At 41.2% G+C, this 23,624-nt stretch overlaps 1 protein-coding gene across 1 annotated transcript; it reads left to right on the top strand.

Annotated features, from left to right (window-relative positions):
* Positions 1–1,495: 1,495 nt before the first annotated feature.
* LOC124767771 lies at positions 1,496–19,728 on the top strand. The gene is made up of 4 exons (XM_047249152.1): positions 1,496–1,645; positions 5,128–5,247; positions 12,160–12,340; positions 19,576–19,728. Exons 1-4 carry the CDS (start codon positions 1,582–1,584, stop codon positions 19,586–19,588), a joined length of 378 nt encoding a protein of 125 aa, XP_047105108.1. The 5' UTR covers positions 1,496–1,581; the 3' UTR covers positions 19,589–19,728.
* The last annotated feature ends 3,896 nt before the right edge of the window (positions 19,729–23,624 follow it).

Genomic DNA, 23,624 nt, shown 5'->3' with positions numbered 1-23,624 from the left:
CGCGTCTTATCCAGAACCACTCAACATTCAAGAGGGAACTCAAAACTTATATACTAGGGACGGTATAGCCACCATTGTTGTGCCCCTCTCATCTCTTTCTTTCTCCTCTCCAACATAGCTTCGAATTTTACCATTCTATTTCTCTTCCTCTAACCTAGCTACCTCTTCTATATCTCTTTCACCCCATTCTATCGTCTTATGTCTCTGCTCGATGTGAATAACTCACAAGCTGCAAGAACATAACGAGAAAATTCCCAACTAGCAATAGGACTGACATTCATAAAAGAAAAATATGTTTACTTTCATATTCATAGTCATTACTATTATTATTATTCTTGATTGTTATAATTATTTTTTATATTTTTTATTGTTATAGTTATCCTTGTACTACTATTATAATCTCTATTTTTTCTTTAACATTTATACTGTATAACACGTGGTATGTCCATAATGTTCTGTACAAACTGAAATTCGTTCAGTCTAGTATGCCAGGTTAGGTGTAAGAGAGGGCCTGAAGGCCCTAATCTTGCCAGGTAAAATAAATGCATAAATAAATAAATAATTGAGCCTTAGTGGTGTACTTTGGAAAGAAGGGTGTATGGTCGCTATCCGCTTTCATAATCGTTACCTCACGTTGCTAATATTTTGCAGGAAGAATATTATAAGATTCCATTGAAAACTATACAGGACGTGCATTTATCCGTTCCGAGAGGACTGGAAGCTATTTTGAATGCCAGCGGCTTTCCTATACCGGCATGGCCTTGTGTTGCGTTATGTTTTCGGTATTTCCATAGTTTGTCTATCTGCTAAAGATGTCTAACAGTTAAAGAAACTACATAATTTCAAGCACTATTAACTCCGACCGAGTCACTTATTCGTTAGTTTACTTCGACAGTTTTATGTAAGAATAGAAAAGGAAAGAAATTCTGTAATATTTTAAGAAGAAAAGACGGTGCGTGGACGGTGGGGTGGGGGTGAGTTACAGGTTGGGGAGAGACTGTGAGAGAATAGCAATTAAATACAGTAATGATATCCCTGCTGAAGGACGCTCATTGGTATTCGATTCAGAGTCTTAATGGACACACAGGCATATTTGTTCCCTTACGACATTTCTAAGAGTGAGAACAAGTTACGGGTTATGTAAAATAGTCGTAATTTCTTGATACCCTGATTACTCGACCTGTCAGAGTGGAAAAAGTAGAGCAAAATACATAGGTAATTCCCGGTCTGGGCCTCAGGTTGTCACCGTTGCGCCTTCGTGTGGGATCAGCTGAGTGCGTAACAGTGTGTCAACAAATTGCACCGCGTGTTTCCAGACTTGGTCGCTGCTCCTGGCCACAAAGCGAGCACCTGGACGAGCTCTGGTGTTCACGGTCACGCAGCGCACCGCAGGCCTGGAAAACACCCAGATCAACTTGCCCTGTCAAGCATCCATTCCGGTTTCTGTTTTTTTCAGGGTGCTCACATCTCCGCCTGTACCCAGTGTGTATAAAAGGAAAGCTCTCTGGCAGTGTAGCGGTGTATGTGACACTGGGGACCTTAGGTGGTTGACGAGCAGCGAAGTTCTGAGGCGTTTTGAAGATGCGGCCAGAGGGACGGTGCCTCTTTGCGGTGGCATTAGTTATGCTGCTCATCGCCACTTCTGGTGAGTTTCTTCACTTAACTGAAAATGGATCTGCAGCTGGGGCGAACTGTTTAATTGATTCAATGCCGACTTCAGCTGCCTGTTGTTTTCTTCATTCGAGTGCCCAACGACAGTGGACGTCACTCAAATATACACAGCTACAGAGACATACTTGGCATGATGTGCCATAAATGAATTTTTGTAAAAATATTTAACGGCTGCTCATTGAGGGTTTCGTATAAACTCAGTTATGTGTATACGTCTAGTTCGTCTATAGATATAGTTGGCGAGTATCAAAATATGTGATATAAATGGCCGTAATTTTTTATTGAACTGATTTACAAGCATAAATTTTTTACAGTGCAAAGGGACTGTAGACCTTCGCATTTAATATAACTTTCAACTCCGTACCTCTACTCGCTCCTGGGAAAAATGGTCTTATTCAAACAGGCGGACAACAAAGTGATCCTATAATGGTGCTTTTTTTCACCTAAAAAGACAGCTGCTGGCAGCATTAAATCATTTATGTACAGAGTTTGCCAAACATTTACAGTTAAAATTGTATGGATGGTGCAATTCACTGAGACACTGAACTAATGATAGGAAATGAATGCTAAGTTTTGACTGATACGAGTATAAACAGTTTACACGTTATCAGCAACGACTTAAGTTGGTAACAGAGGGCAACTGCACATTGTCCGGGTGCTCATTGTTGAATCTTCTGCCACATCACCCATCACATTCTCCTCAAACTCTAGTGGCGAACTGTCCTTTGACATGAATGTTAGTTTCTTGGAAGTTCCTATCCACGACTTGATGTCTATTATGAAACTGTTGTCCGTTCACTTTTTGGCTTTATGGACACTGATACACCATGGCTTAGATGCAAGTCTGCAAGTTAAGAAACTGCAACATTGATTTAGTGAATACTAGACGGAAGAACGATGTACATTTACATAAGTGCTGTTCCGAAAAGTATTCAGTTTTTCAGCGGGTTTGATTTTTAGTAGGCTTGCAGAAGAACTTAGAAAACTGAGTGCAGAACCACAAGAATTCATCTCCAAGCTGAAAGCGACTCACTCCTTCTCTTCTGTACAGGAGTTCCTCACAGTAGATGAAAACTTTTCTAACTTTTCTCTGCAGTGAGTTATTTATTCTTACACTCTCTGTTTTTCTCGTGTTTTATTAATTCTTCTAAGCTTTTTTTCTAAATTTTCTAATCTGCATTCTGTAAATTATATAGTGATACGTTCGATGATTAAGTAAGTAGCTTTTGCTCCTACGTTCCAACGGAACCTAACAACTATATAATAAATAAACTATAAACAGTGATAAATCCCACCGTGGTTACATCACAGCCGATGACGACGTCGCAAAAAATCGTTTGTTATGAAACATCAGCGGTTCACAAAACATGCCTCACACGCATTGGTCACTCAAGACCTTATACCTCCTGAACTATTCATTTCCGGCCTTACCTTAAAGTGTTCAGTTTCATATAAAGGCCTTGGGACATTCACTATACAAGGAGCCTCTGAAATTTCTGAAACGGTTCAAGAGATCGAAAAAATAGTATGACGATTAGTATATATTGTAATTAATATATCTACTAGATAAACTGGCATTTACAGTTTATATTTTCAGCGGATGAGACTCTCAAAAAATCTTTGTAATGCACTTGAAAGGAGACGTAACGTTATATAACGCTAGTAAGGAGTTTCGTTGAAATTGCCGAGAAATGTACAAAACCTAAGGCCAACAAAAGCCAGAACACCGTAATTATAACATTTTATTCGATGCGAAGCCAAACATCTTCGTGCTTGTAGGAGTGACACATATATTAGGTTTTTTTTGAACTGTGTTCTTGGAAAATTGACGAGGACTTATTAGCGAGATTTCCTTTTGAGAATTATGAAATGATCTTAACAGAGGCGAAGTATTTGTCTCAATAGTTACGAGTACTAACCGTCATCGAAAAAAGTTGATCTTTATGCAGTTTCACGTGTCGATATGTCCATTTTCGATACATTCAACCAGGTCCGTCCTCTATGACGAGATATTACGATTGTATATGAATGAAATGTATATAAAATTTACATTTTGTTACATTCCTTTTCTTATCTATCATGTACTTTACAATCATATTTTCTCATAGTTCTAATGTGCTATCTCTCAAACAGAAAACTGATTTTTGCGTGGTGATGAATCATAGTTTTGTATTCTTTTTTTAATAAATGTACACTAAGTGGTCTAAAGTATCTGGGAATCCATTTATAATGCGGAATTGACCCCCAGATATCACGGGAGGTGACCCGCCAGTACAAAAGGGAGTGGGGAGTATTATCAAGCAAATTGCGTCGGTTAGGAGAGTTCAATGAGTCGGTACATTCGACGTCATCTGAACAACAAATCCACAAGGGACAAATCAACCTTTCTAAAGCTGTACAAGTCCATTCTTGAGGTGATGTAAAGAACGACACCACTGTATAGTGGATGGAATCGAGTGAACAGGAGTAAAGAATCATGCTATACCCTGCGGCAATCCAATGGAAGGTTTTATGATTTAGTGAACGCCCGGACAACGATCCACATCTCCTCTTGAGCAAGCCGACCGATTTCAGCTAAACTTGGTACACATATCAGCACCAGTCTGGAAGGAAGCACTGTCGGCCTAAGAAACACCTAGCTCTAACAGGTGTAAGGATGAAGGTGAAAGGGGAGTGATATAGAAGTACTGCTCAGGAACGCCTGAAGCAATTTCAATCAAATTTGGTGTATACATGACTCGCAGTTTGTGAGGGTAATGTGTGGACACACCCCCAGTTATAATTTCCTGACACTTTTGAACGGATAGTGTAGTTGTTCACAGCCGTTGTTAACAAATAGTATAGAGTACTTCAACGATTTCAGTTCTTTTCATTTTTTAAAAAAGTTCATCAATTTATTAAATTGTGAACTGCATAGTAGAATTTTATATAAGTAAATGATAAACCTAAGATGATATTTTTACGGGGTAAATTCCCCTGGCAAATCCCGCATCACAGATTCAGCCTAGATGTCTAAATACGGCCCTGCTTCCAATAGCGCACAGAATATTAAGGACGTGGGAATTACATAGAAAACCATTAAATTATTAATATGGATAATATTAACATTATTCAGAATGTTTCTTGAGTCGTCAGTGGCCTCCAGTGGCTCATTTCAAATTGGATTTATACTGTAAGTGTTATTGGACAAAGGAAATTGTACTACCCGTTGTTCAGAAACTAAGCTTATATTACGTAGCAAGGTGCTGTAGCGTTAAAACTTAAGAAATGCTCGTAATTTTTGGTAGAAAATCGTGCAGTTAGTACTGGTATCGGTGAAACCTGATATTGTGACAATCTTAGCGGTACCCCAGAGTAAAGGAAAATCATGGTTTTGATCCTAGTTCCTATTCAAGATGTTGGATTAGTAAACTTTAGATGAAGATATGGATGAATAACACTTTACTTACTTTGCAGATGCAGTGCCCGTACCTGAAGAAGCCTCTGAGTTGGGAGATCTGCGGGCTTTGCCCTCCGTCCCACGACAAACGTCACCATTGATGGCTGCAATGGCGCCTCCTCTCCCAGATACACCAGGTAATTCGGAATAATGTCTGCAATTTGCCACTAATATCAAGAAAGTAGCCATAATTACAATAGCCAACTGTCAGCTAACAAGAAAAAGCTCTAATAGATGTAAAAAAACGGTACAAGAATAAGAATCAACATTAGGTGCTACTAGGCGTGACGCATGGGTTACACAAATTTTCATCAGAGCAGAGATTCAGATGTAAGTCTATTCCAGCACAACAAATGACAACTGAAGGTTTAGTAACCCAATAGTAATATGTAATTTCCTCGGTTACATACTCAAGGATCTCTACACCGTGAATTCCTGATACAAGATGTGACCGGATTCAAGACTTCCTAGCAAAAACAGCTCACCAAGTTATTCTTACAGGGAAGAGACCAACAAGGACACCCCAAAAGAGTGTTACAATGACACATATATTTGGTTTTGTGGATCATTGGTCTCCTGACTGATTTACTGCGGACCAGCACGGATTCCTCCCCTGTGTAACCTCTTTATCTCAGTATAGCACTTATACCTGGCGTCCTTAATTATTTGTTGGGTATACTCCAATCTCTGTCTTCTACAACTTTCAAGTATCATGAAAGACATTCCTTTGTCTCTTACCACGTCTTATAGTCTTGTCCCTTCATATTCTCAATGTCTAATACATTTTCCTCTCCTCGCAGATTCTGTGGAGAAATTTCAATATCCTTCTATAGCACGACATCGCAAACGCACCAGTGAATTTCTTTTTCGATTTTCCAAAGTTCTCGCTACACTTCCATGTAATGCTGTGCTCCAAAACGCACATTCGTGGAAATTGATTCCTCACGTTAAGGTCGATGTTTTTGACACGAATACCTCGTTTGACGAGGAATGGCCTCATTGTCTGTACTAGCCTACTTTTTATGTCCTCCTCGCTTCGTTCGCCATGTTTTATCTTTCTTCCAAGATAGCAGATGTCCTTCATTTCGTTTAGCCCGTGCTCACCAGTTTTGACGTTAATTGTGCCATTTACTTCATTTATTTACTCCTCATTACTTTCGTCTCAGTCCTTCCAACGACCACATGTTTTTCAGTTTCTTCGCATTTTTCTTGCAGCAATTTCGGCATGACATCACAGAATTTTCTGTTAATTTCACTCCTAAGAGACGTATGTTGCTGTGTTCCTGTCTTTCCCTGACCATTTATGTACTTCCTTCTTTTGCGTACCAGCTGAAGTATTTCTTTTGTCACGTAAAGTTTTTTCACAGTTACTTTTCTGGTGCCAATATTTGTCCAGCTTCTGTGATTGCCCTCTTTAGAGATGTCCAGCATTTTTCAGCTGAAATGTCTATCGTGGTGCTCAAAATCGTAGTGTCTGCCTTAGAGAACTTCAAATTGATCTAATATCGCACTGCTTTCTACGTTAACTGTTGGGGATGATTTTCTTGGAATTCAGTCTATTCTTCATCATTACTGAATTGTGATCTGAATCTACTTGTGCTCCTGTTTACATCTTGCAATCCAGTGTCTCTTTTCGGGATCAATGTCTGATCATGATGACATCCAGCTGCAATCTCCTTGCGCCTCTTGGCCTTTTCCGAGTATGTATCCTCCTATCGCGATTTTTGAACATTGAATTCGCTATAGCTGATTGGTACGTATCGGAGAACTGTGTCTTTCTCCTGACACCATGCTACTACGAAGCCCACATTATCGATTTAACCCTCTATTCTACGTTTTCCGCTAACACATTATTCCAGTCGCCCACGACTGTCAGACTTTCATTTCCCTTTACATACTGACTTACTCATTTAATACCAGCGTATATTTTCTCTAGCTCTTCTTGTGACGTCCGCTTGTAGAGAAGAAGTATTGTTTTTGGAGTTGGTCTGGTGTTGATCCGAATACGAGTAATTCACATTCACACACTTCCTGCCGTGCTTTCCTGTTCATGATGAATGACACTCTCGTAAAACCATTTTCTGCTGCTGTTGTTGCTCATGTGATTTGAAATCCGCATCTTCTTTCTGTTTCACTTGACTTACCTCCACTTCATCTTGACTGAACCTGTCTCCAGTACCACATTTAGACTTCTGACATTTCCCGTTTCGAGTAGTAGAATATTAACACTTTGTTGGTTTTCAGTCTTTCTCTCAAGGTCATCTTCTCTTTGGAAGTCCTTTCTCGGAGATCCGAAACGAGAATTGTTCCAGAATATTTAGCCGATTAAGAGATCATCACGCCACTTTCTCAATTACAGGCCACTTGCCCTGCCTTAGTGAAGTGGTTTCTATTGCCTTCTGCATCTTGATGCTGCTGGTCATCACTGTTTCTTCGGCCTCTTAGAGGCAGCCACGTCCGAAAATCTGTCCGCTCTTTGGCAAGGCGACTGCCAGAACGAGAATGCTTGTGTCAGAAGTCTTCGGCCGTCTCGAATTTGATTCAAAATTTAAGCTTTAGCTCACGTCGAACCCGGATCCGATATCTTTACCCCAAAGGTGAGCATTTGAAGCATGCATATACAATGCCTGACAAAAAAATTAAAGCACACGTGAGACGTGAGCGGGTGTCGATGTAACTTGGTACACATATACACCAGCGGCAGGTATGATGCAATTACCTGTGTGAGATAGAACGGCCACCAGAGAGCAATGGTACTCTACATATCTAGCGTTGTTATAAGCCCCAGTTGGGTATTTCAGAGACGTGAACACTGTCATATGTTGAGTGATCATCGTAAAGTACACGATAATCCTTGTTGTGCTAGGCAGAGTTATCAGGGCCTGAAAGTGTTTGAAATGGGCCTCATCGTGGATATCGATTTGGCCATCTTCTCAGATCGTACAATATCCAGTTTTGTGGTGCATTCGTAGGTGAGAGTGGCCCACCGTTGGACTGTATGGGAACGTCAGGGCAAGCGTACTCTTTGTCAGTGTTCTAGTTGACCACATCTGATCACCACAAGGGTGGGTCACCATACTGTGCACCAAGCACATCGTAACCCCTTAACACGTGCACATACCATCCAGGAACGAGTAAAGCATTCCGTGCAACATTCTATGTCGTCCCACAGCATTGGTCGGAGACTAACAAGAGCCGGACTATGTATTATCATCCCATGCGTAGGCTGCCGTCAACACCTCAATACAAACGATTGCGTTTGGAGTGGTGCAATGACAATGAAGCACGGAAAAGACACGGGGTTACTCTGTCGTTGTGAGGGCAGACGAGAAGCTACTTGAACAAGGAAGCAGCGACATCATCAGGATTCATCTACTGCCAATAACGGCTGGTGAAATTGCCTTTGTGCTAATGACATGTCCCACGTTCATGGATCGCTCCTCGAACTGCCTAAGGCCTATTCCGTGAGCGGTGTACATGTTTCCATTTTTTTTTTTTACCGTAATGAAAACTTCATATTAGATTTAAGGTATCCATGTGTGAAATGAACTACAACGGCGTGTAAATTGTGGTTTATTGCGAAATAAGTTATGAAATATTGGAGTTAAACTTCAGTTCTTGTCAGTCTTCCTGAATAGTGGGAAGGAGGAGAGTTCGCTACGCTTTCATTCAACAGGATTTGCCACAGTGTGTAACGTGGATTGTTCCTTGCGGCTTGTTACAATGGCAGCTTGTATTTCTGAGATACTTTAATGTCTTGCCTTCACCTGTGTGATTTAACTCTAAAGCTGTTTTTTTGAGGACAGTACAAGCACAATTTTCGATAGACACAACTCCTACTTCACACCTAACGGAGACACTCTTAATTTATAAAAAAACACTAAATTAAATTTTTATACACCATTTGTTTGCGCTGTCATACGAATTTTATGATGGCAGCATGATTATCGACCAAAGCGGCGTCAGATTTATGAGACTATGGGAAAGTGGGGAGCTCTTGTGGAATAAATTCACGATCTTGTGCAGAAGTTGACTGCCGCTAACTTTACCATCGGAATTTTGTCAGCGGCCTGTATCTGTACTAAACTGAAACTTACATACCTTAGTTTCTTCATAAAATATGAGAGGATACATGGGGAAACTACCAGTAAATTCAGATTTTTCATATCAAACAATCAGGGCCATTGGTGGTTATTAATTTCCGGTCATTTGGCTCTCCGTTCTGTAGATTCTTATGCTGCCACTGTAATATTTCTACTCCCTTATGAGAACATGGACTCATTTAAGTGGAACTTCAGTACCCACTCAATGCACATTGTTCTGTTGCAAGAACATCCTTCAGCAGTGCACCCTGCAACATTCATTTTCAACAGGCTTTCACAAGAGTTGAAGGCTGTTAGTAATGGTACCACGGATTTTTAAACTCTAGTCGAACGCTTTTGTCAAGGAGAACGACTTCCATTTTCTACAAAAATATTTAAGGTCCTTCTTATTGTTTTGTATGGATCTAAATCACTGAAATGATGGGGAAAAGTGGGTAATATTCTTCGTGTATGAGTGTTTTACGACTGCATGATGCTATGCTAGTTATAAATCACTAACATGAATTAAAGAGTAGGAAAACTTTCCACGAAAAAAAGTCAGCCGTTTTTATTCTAGACAAGAATTTTAATTACGACTGCATGATGCTATGCTAATTATAAATCACTAACATGAATTAAAGAGTAGGAAAACTTTTCACGAAAAAAAGTCAGCCTTTTTTATCGTAGACAAGAATTTTAATTTTGGTTTTCTGTAGTGTTTCCGAGTCAGTGGTATCCCCGGATAGATGCTGCTTATAGACCATGAACGACACTTCCCCTTTCGATACCTAGCTATTATTTGGCTGTTTAGTACATTATTAGACTGTACATTGACTACCATAGTGATAGAATTCTATGATTACATAGTTTAGCATTTCATTATTAATCTTTCGTTTCGTTTTAGGAAGTTTCGTGTATGTTGTGATGTGAGTCATTGACTTCGAATAATTGACACACCGGTCGAACTGAATAAAACTAAACTAAAATACTCTTTTTCTATATTGGAAAGAACTTCTTGGCTTGTTATAGGGTTCCCTGTCAATTACGTCCGAGATTGTGTAGTCAAACTACCACGGACAAGGATCACAAATAAAACATGTAAAACATGTAAAGCATGAAAAACTAGTAAACATACACACATTCAAATACAGGTACGTCTAAACTGCTTCCTTACAGTCAATGACGGGAATCTTCTATGTGTGTTTTCCCGTGACGTGTCCTTAGTTCCAGCTAGGTGAGATTTTTCAACACATCTGCTATAGCCAGAAAAGAATCCTGTGATCACGTACGTTCTTTGTTTGGTCGAGCCTGACAGTGATCTCACACACTAGAATAGTATTCCATTATGTGATGTTCGATATAGAACACATGCAACACGGTAGATCTTCGTGGAATTACTGAGCATGCTTGCTAACTGCCGGTCAGTTTTACAGAATTATTTTCAGAAACCTGAAAACGCTAGCAAAAGAAACGGGAAAACAATACTTGGTTCATTTCTTATACTTCCAATTAAGCTTACTAACAGCCTTTTTAATAAACGGCAATAAATTCCTTCTATGCGTCTGCGATCGTTATGAATTTTCAGTAAATATTTCACTAATAAATTTTTACTAACAATACCGCTTAGTTTCGCTTAACGGCTTTTGATTTCTTAAGCTTTTTTGCTACTGCCATCAAATCACAATTTGCTATTCGTAAAACGAAGTTCACTGTCAGTTGCAATAAAACTTATGGCTACGTCGGGCGTTAAGTGCAGAGTGAAAAACTGTGAAACGTTTCCAGACGTGAGTTTTCATTCGTAACAAGTAAAATATTTACTTATCTGTCCCGCTGCAGTTGTTACATTTCATTACGTAAAGAGAAAATGTTCAAGATTCGACACTATGTTTGCTACCATGAACCCTCAAAACTAAATTTACGCTATTACACCTTCTCCACATCTACAGGACTACAGGAAGGCATGTCTCACATCCACAGACCATATTATCACGTTTCACACGATATTCTTCTTCTTTTACTGATGCCTTTATCCCGCGGTCGCAGGGTCGGCATGGTTAGGAATGGATTTTGGCAAGGTTAATGTTAAGGGGTGGCTGGACGCCTTTCCTGGTGACACCCCAAAACCCCTGCGACAGAATTTGTGTACCCCAGCTGTCTGCATCTACTGTAACTCATGGAATAGCGAGAACGTGGTCAGATGTCTGTGAGTCCTGTAACTGAGGCGGGACGTGGGGAACAGCCCGGTATTCACCTAGTGGGGTGTGGAAAACCGCCTAAAAACCACATCCAGGCTGGCTGGCGCACCGGCCCTCGTCGGTAATCCGCCGGACGGATTCGATCCGGGGCCAACGTGCCTACCCAAGTCCAGGTAACAGCGTATTAGCGCTCTCGGCTAACCTGGCGGGTACGTTTCACCCGATATTATTTCCCACGAAAGGGAGGAAGGCTGGTGTATCTCGACCATCGCTCAAACCTCTGATCGTTGCAAGCACCGTGGGACTATATGTAGAAGAATCAAGATATCTTTTCGGTAACTTGAATGCATGAACAGGACAGTTAGTGAAAAATTACCTCTAATTTTAGGTCTGAACCTGAACACCAACCCATCTGCGAGCTGGAAATGCTAAATGTGTCTTACAGCTTTGATTATAGATCACCATCTGACAGAGTGCACTCTAAAACATAAATCCTAGCTTCAGTTCCCAAACAAATCTTGCATTGATACAAACTTTGAAAAGAGATTAATCGAAGTATTCATCTAATGATAGTGATTTAAGTTTTCCATTGTTTCTCAAAATGACACGACAGACAGTTCTAGGATGGTACTTTTGCCAAACCATTTTGGATGACTGAATCACTTCTTTCCCGTCTGAGATGGCCTCTAGCGATACTGCTGTGTACAGGATTGCTAACTCCACCCTTCACCTTCCGCGATAGATATTTAATTTAATTTATCATTATTTCCAGGTGATGCAGGCGACGTGAGCCGCGACAAGAGGACACTTTTTAAGAAGCGCCCCTTCTCTTCCGGCTCATGTGGTGGAGGCTGCTGCGGAGGCTGCAGCGTGTGTGGAGGCTGTGGAGGCGGCGGGGGCGGCCACTCCTACAGTTCATCGGGCTCTTACAGCTACTCGCGCTCTTACGGCTAGTGAGTGAACTATTGGCCATCGTTGCTAGTCCTTGAGAATTGCACGAAATCTTACAAAATGTGATTAGGTTAAGTATTCTTAAGTTTACTGACTACCAGCAGTGGGACAGTCTTGTGTATATTTCGAGATTTGCTCTTAGTAGAGGGGAGGGAGTCGTTCCTTGGAACACTTTTGAGGCTTTCGCATCTAGACGCTTACTACATTTTCTTATTCCGTTCCGAAATAATAGCATTCGATTTACGTGTGGTGTAGTCTTTTTTTGCTATTAAATAACCACTCCTGAAAAATAAGTTTTTTTCCAAATGTGAAAACTGTTTCAAGTTCAACGTGGTCAAATATCTAGGAATAAATATTCTATTCAAATTAAAAATGTTGCAGTCGAGAAACTCTTGTAAATATAATATTTAATAGTCTGCGTGTTACATTATTGCTATACTACATAGCAACAATCAGTAACTGAAATCAAATTAAGAAGAAGTATTACCAAAAACCAGTAATAAATTCAAAACACTTTGAATTAGAAGCTGTTGGAAACATACTCAGATTTACGTTTTAGAGACAGAGAAAATTGTTGAGACATTAAAGAAGCTCACTTCATGTGTACGTATCACTTTTTCTATGGTAAAGACATCTTCCGTTTCAAGGTACAAGTTAGCGCACGACTGACGAAATGTGGGTTTGTAACTGAAGAATTACAAATTTCTCACAATAGCATTGATATGATGTACAGCAATTAAATATGTAGAAGTCGTAATATTTACAAACGCTGCACAAAACACTACTTCATATCTCGCAACAGAAGGCACAGTAGAACGTCCCGAAAACTGATTATGGTGGTCTCTAGAGTGAATTCGTTCATGTGCTTCTCAAATAGGCCAGTAGATTGAAACACTGTGGAATTTCATATGTGCCTACGTACACTATCCTCCAAATAAAACGTTGTCCCCTTCACTTACTGACATAATCTAACAAGGCAAAAATATTAGTTTCCCGATTAAATAAGCACCCAGGTCGCTTTGGAGTTATGAAGATAGTGCTTAACTGACACCGGGCGGTCGTGTAATTCTCCTCCGCTGAACTTAATTCATGGCAGTAAAGAGGAGCGTATATGCCTGCCCGTCGAACGGAAACTGACAAGCGAGATGGGCCGAAGTGTGACGCGGTAGAACGGAAGAGAGAAGCTATCGTAAATGAACGTTCCGGTAACCACACCGTGGATGAAATTGGCAGATCCGTTGGTGTCTAAACGCGGCCTATCGAACGTACCTGCAAATAATAACACACATTGTGTCCCACACTGCTTGCGTGAAATTCCATATTGCAATACTATCTCGTGGCGAGTTGTAGAGTTACGATGCTTGAAGTTACAACAGATGTATAGAAATCAAAGCGCCAGCATCGCTGCAGCAGAGGTCCTGGCCGCGAATGTAACAGTACATGTCTGACACTCGTCAGGAAAATGCGATGGAGCAACGAGGAAACATCAAGTCTTATTTTAAGTTTTGTGTATGTGGGCTACAGTTCGTCGAATTTGACCCAAATACCGAAAGGTAGATCCCTGGTCGCTAATCCACGAAACGCCCCGTCCCACTAAGCAACGATCGAGAGCGAGTTTTCGGCCAGCAAAAACAATCACCGATTCGCCGGGTTTGTCCCCAGTCGTCTTGTGGTATTATCGAATTGAAACTGGCAATTTAAGGACACCATACTACACCGTGGTGGCGAAAAGTCATGGGATAGCGAGATGCACATATACATATGGCCGTAGTATCGGGTACACAAGGCATAATAGAGCAGTGTCATTTGTACTCGGGTGATTATGGCCGCAAGACTGGATTTAACAGACTTTGAACGAGGAATGATAGTTGGAGCTAGACTCATGGGACGTTTCATTTCTGAAATCGTTAGCGTATTCAATATTCTGAGATTCACACTGTTAGGAGTGTACCGAGAAAACCAATTTCAGACGTTGCCTCTCACCACGTACAAAGCAGTGGCCTACAGCCATCACTTAACGACAGAGAGCAGAGTTGTCAGTACTAAAAGACAAGTAACACTGCGTGAAATAACCACAGAAATCGATGTGGGACGTGCGATAAATGTATGCGTTAAGACGTTGCAGCATAATCTGAGGTTAATGGGCAATGGCGGCAGACGACCGATGCGCGTGCCTTTGCTTACAGCACGACATTGCCTGAAATTCCTCTCGTGGGTTTGTGACAGTATAGTCGTGAGAGCTGATGGAGGGTAGGGTTCAAGTGTGGCGCAGTCGGGTTCGAGCGCAGACTCCACGAAGCCATGGACCTAAGTTGTCAACAACGCACTGTGCAAGCTGGTTGTGGTCGCATAGTGGTGTGGAACCAACGGTCTTGCCGCAGTGGCAACACCGGCTCTCGTGAGAGCACCGAAGTTAGCACTTCACAATGAGAGTCTGTCGAGTGCTCTTGGCAAGTGGGGTGCACTCAACCCTTGTGAGGCCAATTGAGGAGCCAGTCAACTGAGAAGTAGCGACATCGGTCAGGAAAATTGACAACGGCCAGGAGAGCGGTGTGCTGACCACATCCGTATCCGTATCCGGTGAAGCCTAAGGGCTGAGGATGATATGGCTGCTGGTCGATACCGCTGGGCCTTCAAGGCCAGTTCGGACAGTGTTATTTTTGTTTACATGGAATGGACTGGGTCCTCTTGTCCAAATGAATGATCATTGACTCGAAATGGTTAAGTTCGGCTACTTGGAGAACATTTTCAGCCATTCATGGACTTCATGTTCCCAAACAGAGACGGAATTTATATGGATGACAATGCGCCACGTCACCGGACGATCATGTCACAGAGCCATCATGCCACCCGGCCACAATTGTTTGCGATTGGCTGGAACAACATTCTGGACAATTCGAGAGAATGATAGCTCTCAGCACTATGCGACTTAACATCTGAGGTCATCAGTCCCCTAGAACTTAGAACTACTTAAACCTAACTAACCTAAGGACATCATACACATCCATGCCCGAGGCAGGATTCGAACCTGCAGCAGTAGCGGTCGAGCGGCTCCAGACTGAGGCGCCTAGAACCGCTCGGCCACAGCGGCCGGCTCGAGAGAATTATCTGGCCACCCAGATCGCCCGACATAAATACCATCGGACATTTGCGGGACATAATCGAGAGGGCAGTTCAAGCACAAAATCCCGCACCGGCACTCTTTCGCATTTATAGACGGCTATGGAGGCACCGTGGCTCAGTAGTTCTGCAGGGGACTTACAGCGACTTAAGTCCATGCCACGTCCAGCTGCAGCACTACGTCGAGCAAAAGAAGGCGCGACACCTTGTTAGAAAGTATCTCATGACTTTTGTCACCTTACTGTAAATGCAGTTCCAAAAAAGGACTACAGTGACTGTTTCAGAATGCCTTTAAACCCATTTTAGCTGTTTATTTTGTGAACATGATGCATGATTTTTATTTTCCATAGCCACGCTCTTAACAGAACTGTGACAAACGGTGTATACCACTCGCAGATATGTAATGCGGCGTAAGGACAATGACTGTAGAGAGACCCTAACCGGTAGGGACCGAAGACGAGTGTCACTTCGTGCCAATCACAATCGGTTTCAAGCACGGCAGAAATTTCTGCTGGTGTTGAAATCAGATCCATGTCAATCAGTTTACGAGGAGACACTGCGAACGGAACTGCGTGAAGTGAACATTTGGAGGCGGGTACCTTGAGATAGGTCATTGCTCACAGTGGCTGTGGGCCAGACATCATATAAACTGGACAGTACCTGACTGGTGGCATGTAGTGCTGTTTGTAGAGAAGAAACTTTCCTCGTTTTTAAATGATACGAGGCGTATAGTGCAACGATGACCCAATGTGGCGTTAAGTTCACAGTGCGTAGAGGATGTAGTTCAGGCCAGGGGTGGTTCTGTGTTGTTTTGCGGGAGTTTCTGGTGTCGTGACTTCGATTCACTCACTCAGCTGACAGTGAACATGAGCTAGGAAGTTTGGATTGACATTTTCGGTGGCATTTACTTGATGAGCACGCTGTGGCTATTTGTGTCTTCCAAGACGACGATAGCCGTCTTCACAGGGCTGCACTCTCAGTCACCCTACAGCACATCGACTGTCCGCTAAATGGCCTGTTCTTAACCCATTAGTGTATGTCTGGGAGTACTTGGTGCAGCTGGTGGAACATATCAATCAGTATCCTCGCTCTACGGGACCTAAGCACCAATGAGTTTTAAGGCTTGAAGAAACTTTTGGACTACCCCCCTCATCGATCTGACTCCATTACCGAGGCCAGAGGCGCTGAAACAAATTATTAATGTTGATGTCTCCTGGATTTATGTTGTGTTTTTCCAGTTTTCTTGGATGCCAGAAGACAGTATTATTTCCTGTCTCTCTCCGGGATTTATTTTTATGCGCATCCAGGCACAAGCAGTTTCGAAATACTCAGGACCACCTATGATGAAATGGTGTGTGATTCAAACATATAAGACAGTACGGTTCTGTCACGGTCCAGTATGACGGCTTACAGAGACATTCCATTGTGCAGGGATTGCGGAATATTTCTATATACCACCAACATTGAGTACCAATATTCGTTTATCGTGAGCACAAACAGCGTTTATTAGGGGAAAAAATGAAATTGGTCATTGTATCACCCTTTAAAGTCAAAGCACTGCAACGAAAATACCAGTTTTAAGGGCCTGCTAAGTGGCCACCTGTGACTACCTCAAACTTTTCACTGCAGTCAAAGCGTTTTAGGCATAAATTTCTATAAATGTAGTGGTAGGTGAATGTCATAAGATGGCACAAAGTACAATAGTGCGTAAATAAATAACATACATTATGATAAATGTTTTCTGAGATTCACGCCCAGTTTATAAGTGTCAAATGGTTCAAATGGCTCTGAGCACTACATGACTTAACATCTGGGGTCATCAGTCCCCTAGAACATAGAGCTACTTAAACCTAACTAACCTAAGGACATCACAAACATCCATGCCCGAGGCAGGATTCGAACCTGCGACCGTAGCGGTCGCGCGATCACAGACTGAAGCGCCTAGAACCGCTCGGCCACACTGGCCGGCTATAAGTGTCAGTTTCATTAAGTCCAAAACGGTATGCAATTTTACTGACTAGTTTGTTTTTTTACCTTGCGAACCAGTTTAACAAACATCTCGATAAATACGCATTTAAAGTTTGGAGTTGGGTTTTTGTGTACAAAACTTTGAAGTTTTTCGACTTACCTTTAATCTGCTATTTCTGGACCATACGGTAAACTTTAATATTCTTCGAAGATCTCATTTTTTAAAGAGTGAGTCTCTCTAGCCGCAGTTGTAGCCTCGACGCTGTTCTCTTACCATGGAGGGCGAGCAAGCCGTGGTACCGATAACGACCCTCATTAATTTCATTTTATGTGAGACTCCGTTAAATCCGTCGGAAAAAACAACAAACGCCCGATTTTTAGCATTTTAGACGAAATTTGCACCCGAAAACGTGTTTTGGAGCCTAAGTCCAAATTAATGAATTCTCTGCTTCATTATTGATCTGCGTATAGGCTCCAATGCATTTCTCCATCAAATTCTCATAAACAGTAGCTTCAATAACTTCACTCAGTGATGGATTATGATCAAAAGTGTCCAGTGTCCCGTTAATTTCAGCTTGCTTCCATTTACACCAACTTTTACAATAGTTATCGGTCTGCGGATCGTCATTCGTTGAACTTCTGTGGTAAAGTATCGCCATAACTGGCTTTTTCATCTCACTGCTGTCGAAAGCATATAATTGCGAAATATGGTGGAAAAATAGTTGATATTTTCTTCGACCAAGTATTTTACAGAGATATTGATTGGTGTCGCAACTACCCAAGCGTCGAGAGCGGCTAGAGTAGACTTAAACGAGTTTCCATTGTAACGTGATTTTCAGGTGTAAACAATAATTTGCAGGTAAAATCTTTTTGATCAGATATTCTTAGTACTATAAGGAATCAAAATACGCAACAAAAGAAAAAAAACGATTTTTTTCAAACCTCGAGACCGGGAAAGCCACTTGAACACTCAGAAGGATGAGTATGTAATACGCTACATGTTGTTGTTGTTGTGGTCTTCAGTCCTGAGACTGGTTTAATGCAGCTCTTCATGCTACCCTACCCTGTGCAAGCTTCTTCATCTCCCAGTACTTAGTGCAACCTACATCCTTCTGAATCTGCTTAGTGTATTCATTTCTTGGTCTCCCTCTTCGCTGCCCTCCAATGCTAAATTTGTGATCCCTTGATGCCTCAGAACATGTCCTACCAACCGGTCCCTTCTTCTTGTCAAGTTGTGCCACAAACTCCTCATCTCCCCAATTCTATTCAGTACCTCCTCATTAGTTATGTGATCTACCCATCTAATCTTCAGCATTCTTCTGTAGCACCACATTTCGAAAGCTTCTATTCTCTTCTTGTCCAAACTGTTTATCGTCCATGTTTCACTTCCATACATGGCTACACTCCATACGAATACTTTCAGAAACGACTTCCTGACACTTATATTTACACTCGATGTTAACAAATTTCTCTTCTTCAGAAACGCTTTCCTTGCCATTGCCACTCTACATTTTATATCTTCTCTACTTCGACCATCATCAGTTATTTTGCTCCCCAAATAGCAAAACTCCTTTACTACTTCTGTACTCCTAATCTAATTCCCTCAGCATCACCCGACATAATTCGACTACATTCCATATCCTCATTTTGCTTTTGTTGATGTTCATCTTATATCCTCCCTTCAAGACACTATCCATTCCGTTCAACTGCTCTTCCAAGTCCTTTGCTGTCTCTCACAGAATTACAATGTCATCGGCGAACCTCAAAGTTTTTATTTCTTCTCCATGGATTTTAAAACATACTCCGAATTTTTCTTTTGTTTTCTTTACTGCTTACTCAATACACATATTGAATAACATTGGGGAGAGGCTACAACCCTGTCTGACTCCCTTCACAACCACTGCTTACATAGTGCATTGAAACTATCTTTCATCACTTCACTAATAATCGACAGTCGGACATTCATTTTCCCTTTTTTGGTCATTGATACTGACATTTAGGCTGTATCCACTTGCTTACTGCATGTTCTGACGGGGAATGTGTAGCAACTGGTTTAGTGGTGTGATCTGTTCAGTGAAATTACAATTAATTACGCAAAATTTTACTCAGTTTCTACCTATAACTTTTATTCCTCTACTTTGTGTTACAGTGGTCGACGATAACGCTATGGACGTCCAGCATCAACTACGCTCCACGAGTTAAGTGGGAGACCACGCTTACCTGCGAATTCCGCATAGGTTTTGACAATAGTTGTGTATAAATATTTCTGTTTTAAACGAAATACATTTGTTTTGTATAAAAACTTGTAGTTTCATTTTTTAAATTTATTACCCAACTAAATGAAAACTTGCCCCTTCATTCTATATAATATATTCGTTTTATTTCTTTGGCTTTATAAATATTTCTTCAGTAAAATTTGCAAATTGTTTATAAAAACCTGATTTACACATTAAGAACTCAACAACACTTCATGAAGTTGTAGCTTGCACATTAGGTAATAACAGATAATTTACTCTCCACAGACATGTAAGACACTAATGCACAAAGTGGTGCAAACACGAAAAAAAAAAAACAATTGGTGGTTATATAAACGTAAGTATGTGTGTGTGTGTACTTTATGAATTGCGTGCATTAGACAGTGAGCGACACGACATGTGTATATTTTCCCGAATCCTCCAAATAAATCCAGTCTTTCACCTATAACTGCAGTATGATGAGCAGTTAGGTCCCATTTCGTTTTGGTGTATTTTGGTTCCTATGTATAGCCACTAATGCTTTGTCTACGTATGTGTTTCCTGACGGTTTTGAATCTCTTCCCTTTATGTTGTATGTGGCCTCTTATATACAATAATATTCTAATGATGACTTACGAATAACACTTATCATGTGTCTGTCTTCGTGTGGTTCTGTATTGTGTATTATTTGTTACACAACTTTATTGTTTGCCGAGTAGATTATGCGTGTTACGGACATTTTTTAAAAACTAGCTGGTTTCGGAATATGATACCAAGACAAATTCCTTCAGATATTTCTTGTGAATTTTTTATCACGTGTTGTTTTCTTGGCTTTGTTGGGCAACTATACTTCTGTAGATAATTTGTCAACTGATGTTATAAGGCTAAATTTCCGATGCTTTTTCAGCCTTGGTTCACTGAGCTAGCTTCGAGTTTAGCATTTTCTTTTCAGATACGAAAGAGATAAGTCACCACACTTTTTTAGTACATATAGTGGTTACATTATAATCATAAATTATAATGCAATGAGGGTAGGAAGTGCGCTATTTCCTTAGGATCTATAAAAAAGACCAGACTTGCCAACAATTACACTGCTGGCCATTAAAATTGCTACACCAAGAAGAAATGCAGACAATAAACGGGTATTCATTGGACAAATATATTATACTAGAACTGACATGTGATTACATTTTCACACAGTTTGGGTGCATAGATCCTGAGAAATCAGTACCCAGAACAACCACCTCTGGCCGTAATAACAGGCTTGATACGCCTGGGCATTGAGTCAAACAGAGCTTGCATGGCGTGTACAGGTACAGCTGCCCATGCAGCTTCAACACGATACCACAGTTCATCAAGAGTAGTGACTGGCGTATTGTGACAAGCCAGTTGCTCGGCCACCGTTGACCAGACGTTTTCAGTTGGTGAGAGATCTGGAGAATGTGCTGGCCAGGGCAGCAGTCGAACATTTTCTGTATCCAGAAAGGCCCGTACAGGACCTGCAACATGCGGTCGTGCATTATCCTGCTGAAATGTAGTATTTCGCAGCGATCGAATGAAGGGTAGAGCCACGGGTCGTAACACATGTGAAATGTAACGTCCACTGTTCAAAGTACCGTCAATGCGAACAAGAGGTGACCGAGACGTGTAACCAACATGCCATCAAGCCGGGTGATACGCCAGTATGACAATGACGAATACATGCTTCCAATTTGCGTTCACCGTGATGTCGCCAAACAGGGATGCGACTATTATGATGCTGTAAACAGAACCTGGATTCATCCGAAAAAATGACGTTTTCCCATTCGTGCGCCCGCTTTGTCGTTGAGTACACCATCGCAGACGCTCCTGACTGTGATGCAGCGTCAAGGGTAACCGCAGCCATGGTCTCCGAGCTGATAGTCCATGCTGCTGCAAACGTCGTCGAACTGTTCGTGCAGATGGTTGTTGTCTTGCAAACGCTCCCATCTGTTAACTGTGAGATCGAGACGTAACTGGACAATCCGTTACAGCCGTGCGGACAAGATGCCTGTCATCTCGACTGCCAGTGATATAAGACCGTTGAGATCCAGCACGGCGTTCCGTATTACCCTCCTGAACCCACCGATTCCATATTCTGCTAACAGCCATTGGATCCCGACCAACGCGAGCAGCAATGTTGCGATACGATAAATCGCAATCGCGATAGGCTGCAATACGACCTTTATCAAAGTCGGAAACGTGATGGTACGCTTTTGTCCTCCTTACACGAGGCATCACAACAATGTTTCACAAGGCAACGCCGGTCAACTGCTGTTTGTGCATGAGAAATCGGTTGGAAACTTTACTCATACCAGCACGTTGTAGGTGTCGCCGCCGGCGCCAACCTTGTGTGAATGCTGTGAAAAGCTAATCATTTGCACATCACAGCATCTTCTTCCTGTCGGTTAAATTTCGTGTCTGTAGCACGTGACGTTCGTGGTGTAGCAATTTTAATGGCCAATAGTGTAAATAAATAGGAAAATAAATATTTCCATATACAACGATCAACGTCATTCCTATATTTTGTACTTCAGTCGTTACGCAAATCATTTCGCATGATTACCTAAAAAATGTAATAAATAATATGAGCGATACGTGACTTTATGGGATTATGAAATGGATAAAGGACGTAGAACTGTTTTTAGGAACTGAAGTTTATGAATCACTCGAATAGTAACAGTTCTTTTGGCAGTCTAACACCTATCTTGTCGCCATTAATGAGTCAGTTCCTTTTTTACGAGATTTCATCTAATTAATATCCTTTTCAGGGCTCCGTGCCACGATCGGTAAAAACGGAACTGTTATAGGATCGTTTTGTTGTCCGATCGTCTGTCTGTCTACGGACTGTTGAAAACGATTTTTCTCAGGAAAGGGCAGACGTAACAAGTTCACATTAATGCCGCGTACTGAGAGATACGGTCTCTTGGTGGTGCACAAATTTGAGGCTTCTAAGTTAGTGCGGTCAAAAGATACGGCCATATATCTCACATAATTTGATACTCTCGAACTCACTCACCAAAACCTATACGGTACTATCCGTTGGCCTAGATTCATGAACTGTGGCAAGCAGCAAGGTTCACACAAACGAAAGAAAAAATCCGAAAACTGTAAATTTGTAACTAAAAGGCACGAAAATAATTTTCTTGTCATTTATTATCAGATTCTCTGTCCGTCCGTCTGTTCAGACCCTTATTTCTTAGGAAATAGGAAATAAGGGTCTGGACAGAATATTTGAAATAATGAAGTCTACGGTCCTTTGGTGGTATAATGAACGTTAGCTTCTTAGTCAATGCTATCAAAAGGTACAGCTATTTATGCCACATATTTTGATACTCACAAACTCATTCATCAAAACCCATAGAGTACTTCCCGTTGATCTGAATGGATGAAATTTGATAAACATAAGATACCACAGTACAAGTAACGAAAAAAATCTGAAAACTGTAAATCTGTAGTTATACCACACCAAAAACTATTTCTTTGGACATTTGCTATGCGACATCAAAATTGAAACAGTAGTTCTCCATTCGGGCTGACTGAGTTGCAATGGTAAACGTCAAACATCAGACAAGTAATTACTTTATTGCTTATATGACGTATTTCAGAATTTATCCATCATAAGATATCCAGGAGTGATAACTGCACGGAGGTATGGCGTTTCACGTACAACTTGAAACGCCATATTTATGTGTAGTAATGGCTCCTAGGTATCATATGAGCAAAACAGTCATTTCTTGCCTGATGTTTGACTTTTACCATTGCAGCCCAGTCAGCCCGACTGAAGAACTATTGATTATTATAATAATGGTCGTCTGCCTCCTGCATGACTTTATGACACAATTATATTATTGAAACTGAAACCTTTTCGAAAATCTTGGAATCCCTCGGGCCGATATCTCGCCAGTATCAATGATGATAACAGCGGAAAATGGTCGAGACTGTC

This window comes from Schistocerca piceifrons, chromosome 1 (assembly GCF_021461385.2).
Source record: "Schistocerca piceifrons isolate TAMUIC-IGC-003096 chromosome 1, iqSchPice1.1, whole genome shotgun sequence".
Classification (NCBI taxonomy): domain Eukaryota; kingdom Metazoa; phylum Arthropoda; class Insecta; order Orthoptera; family Acrididae; genus Schistocerca; species Schistocerca piceifrons.
Note: the sequence above shows the minus strand (reverse complement) of the source record. Positions and strands in the feature narration are given on the sequence as shown.

What these genes read in the sequence shown, in the direction of transcription:
- LOC124767771 (XM_047249152.1), top strand. Translation starts at nt 1,582, where the DNA reads ATGCGGCCAGAGGGACGGTGCCTCTTTGCGGTGGCATTAGTTATGCTG. An exon ending in GCTGCTCATCGCCACTTCTG is followed by an intron (nt 1,646 to 5,127) that starts GTGAGTTTCTTC and finishes CTTACTTTGCAG; the next exon opens with ATGCAGTGCCCGTACCTGAA. An exon ending in TCCTCTCCCAGATACACCAG is followed by an intron (nt 5,248 to 12,159) that starts GTAATTCGGAAT and finishes CATTATTTCCAG; the next exon opens with GTGATGCAGGCGACGTGAGC.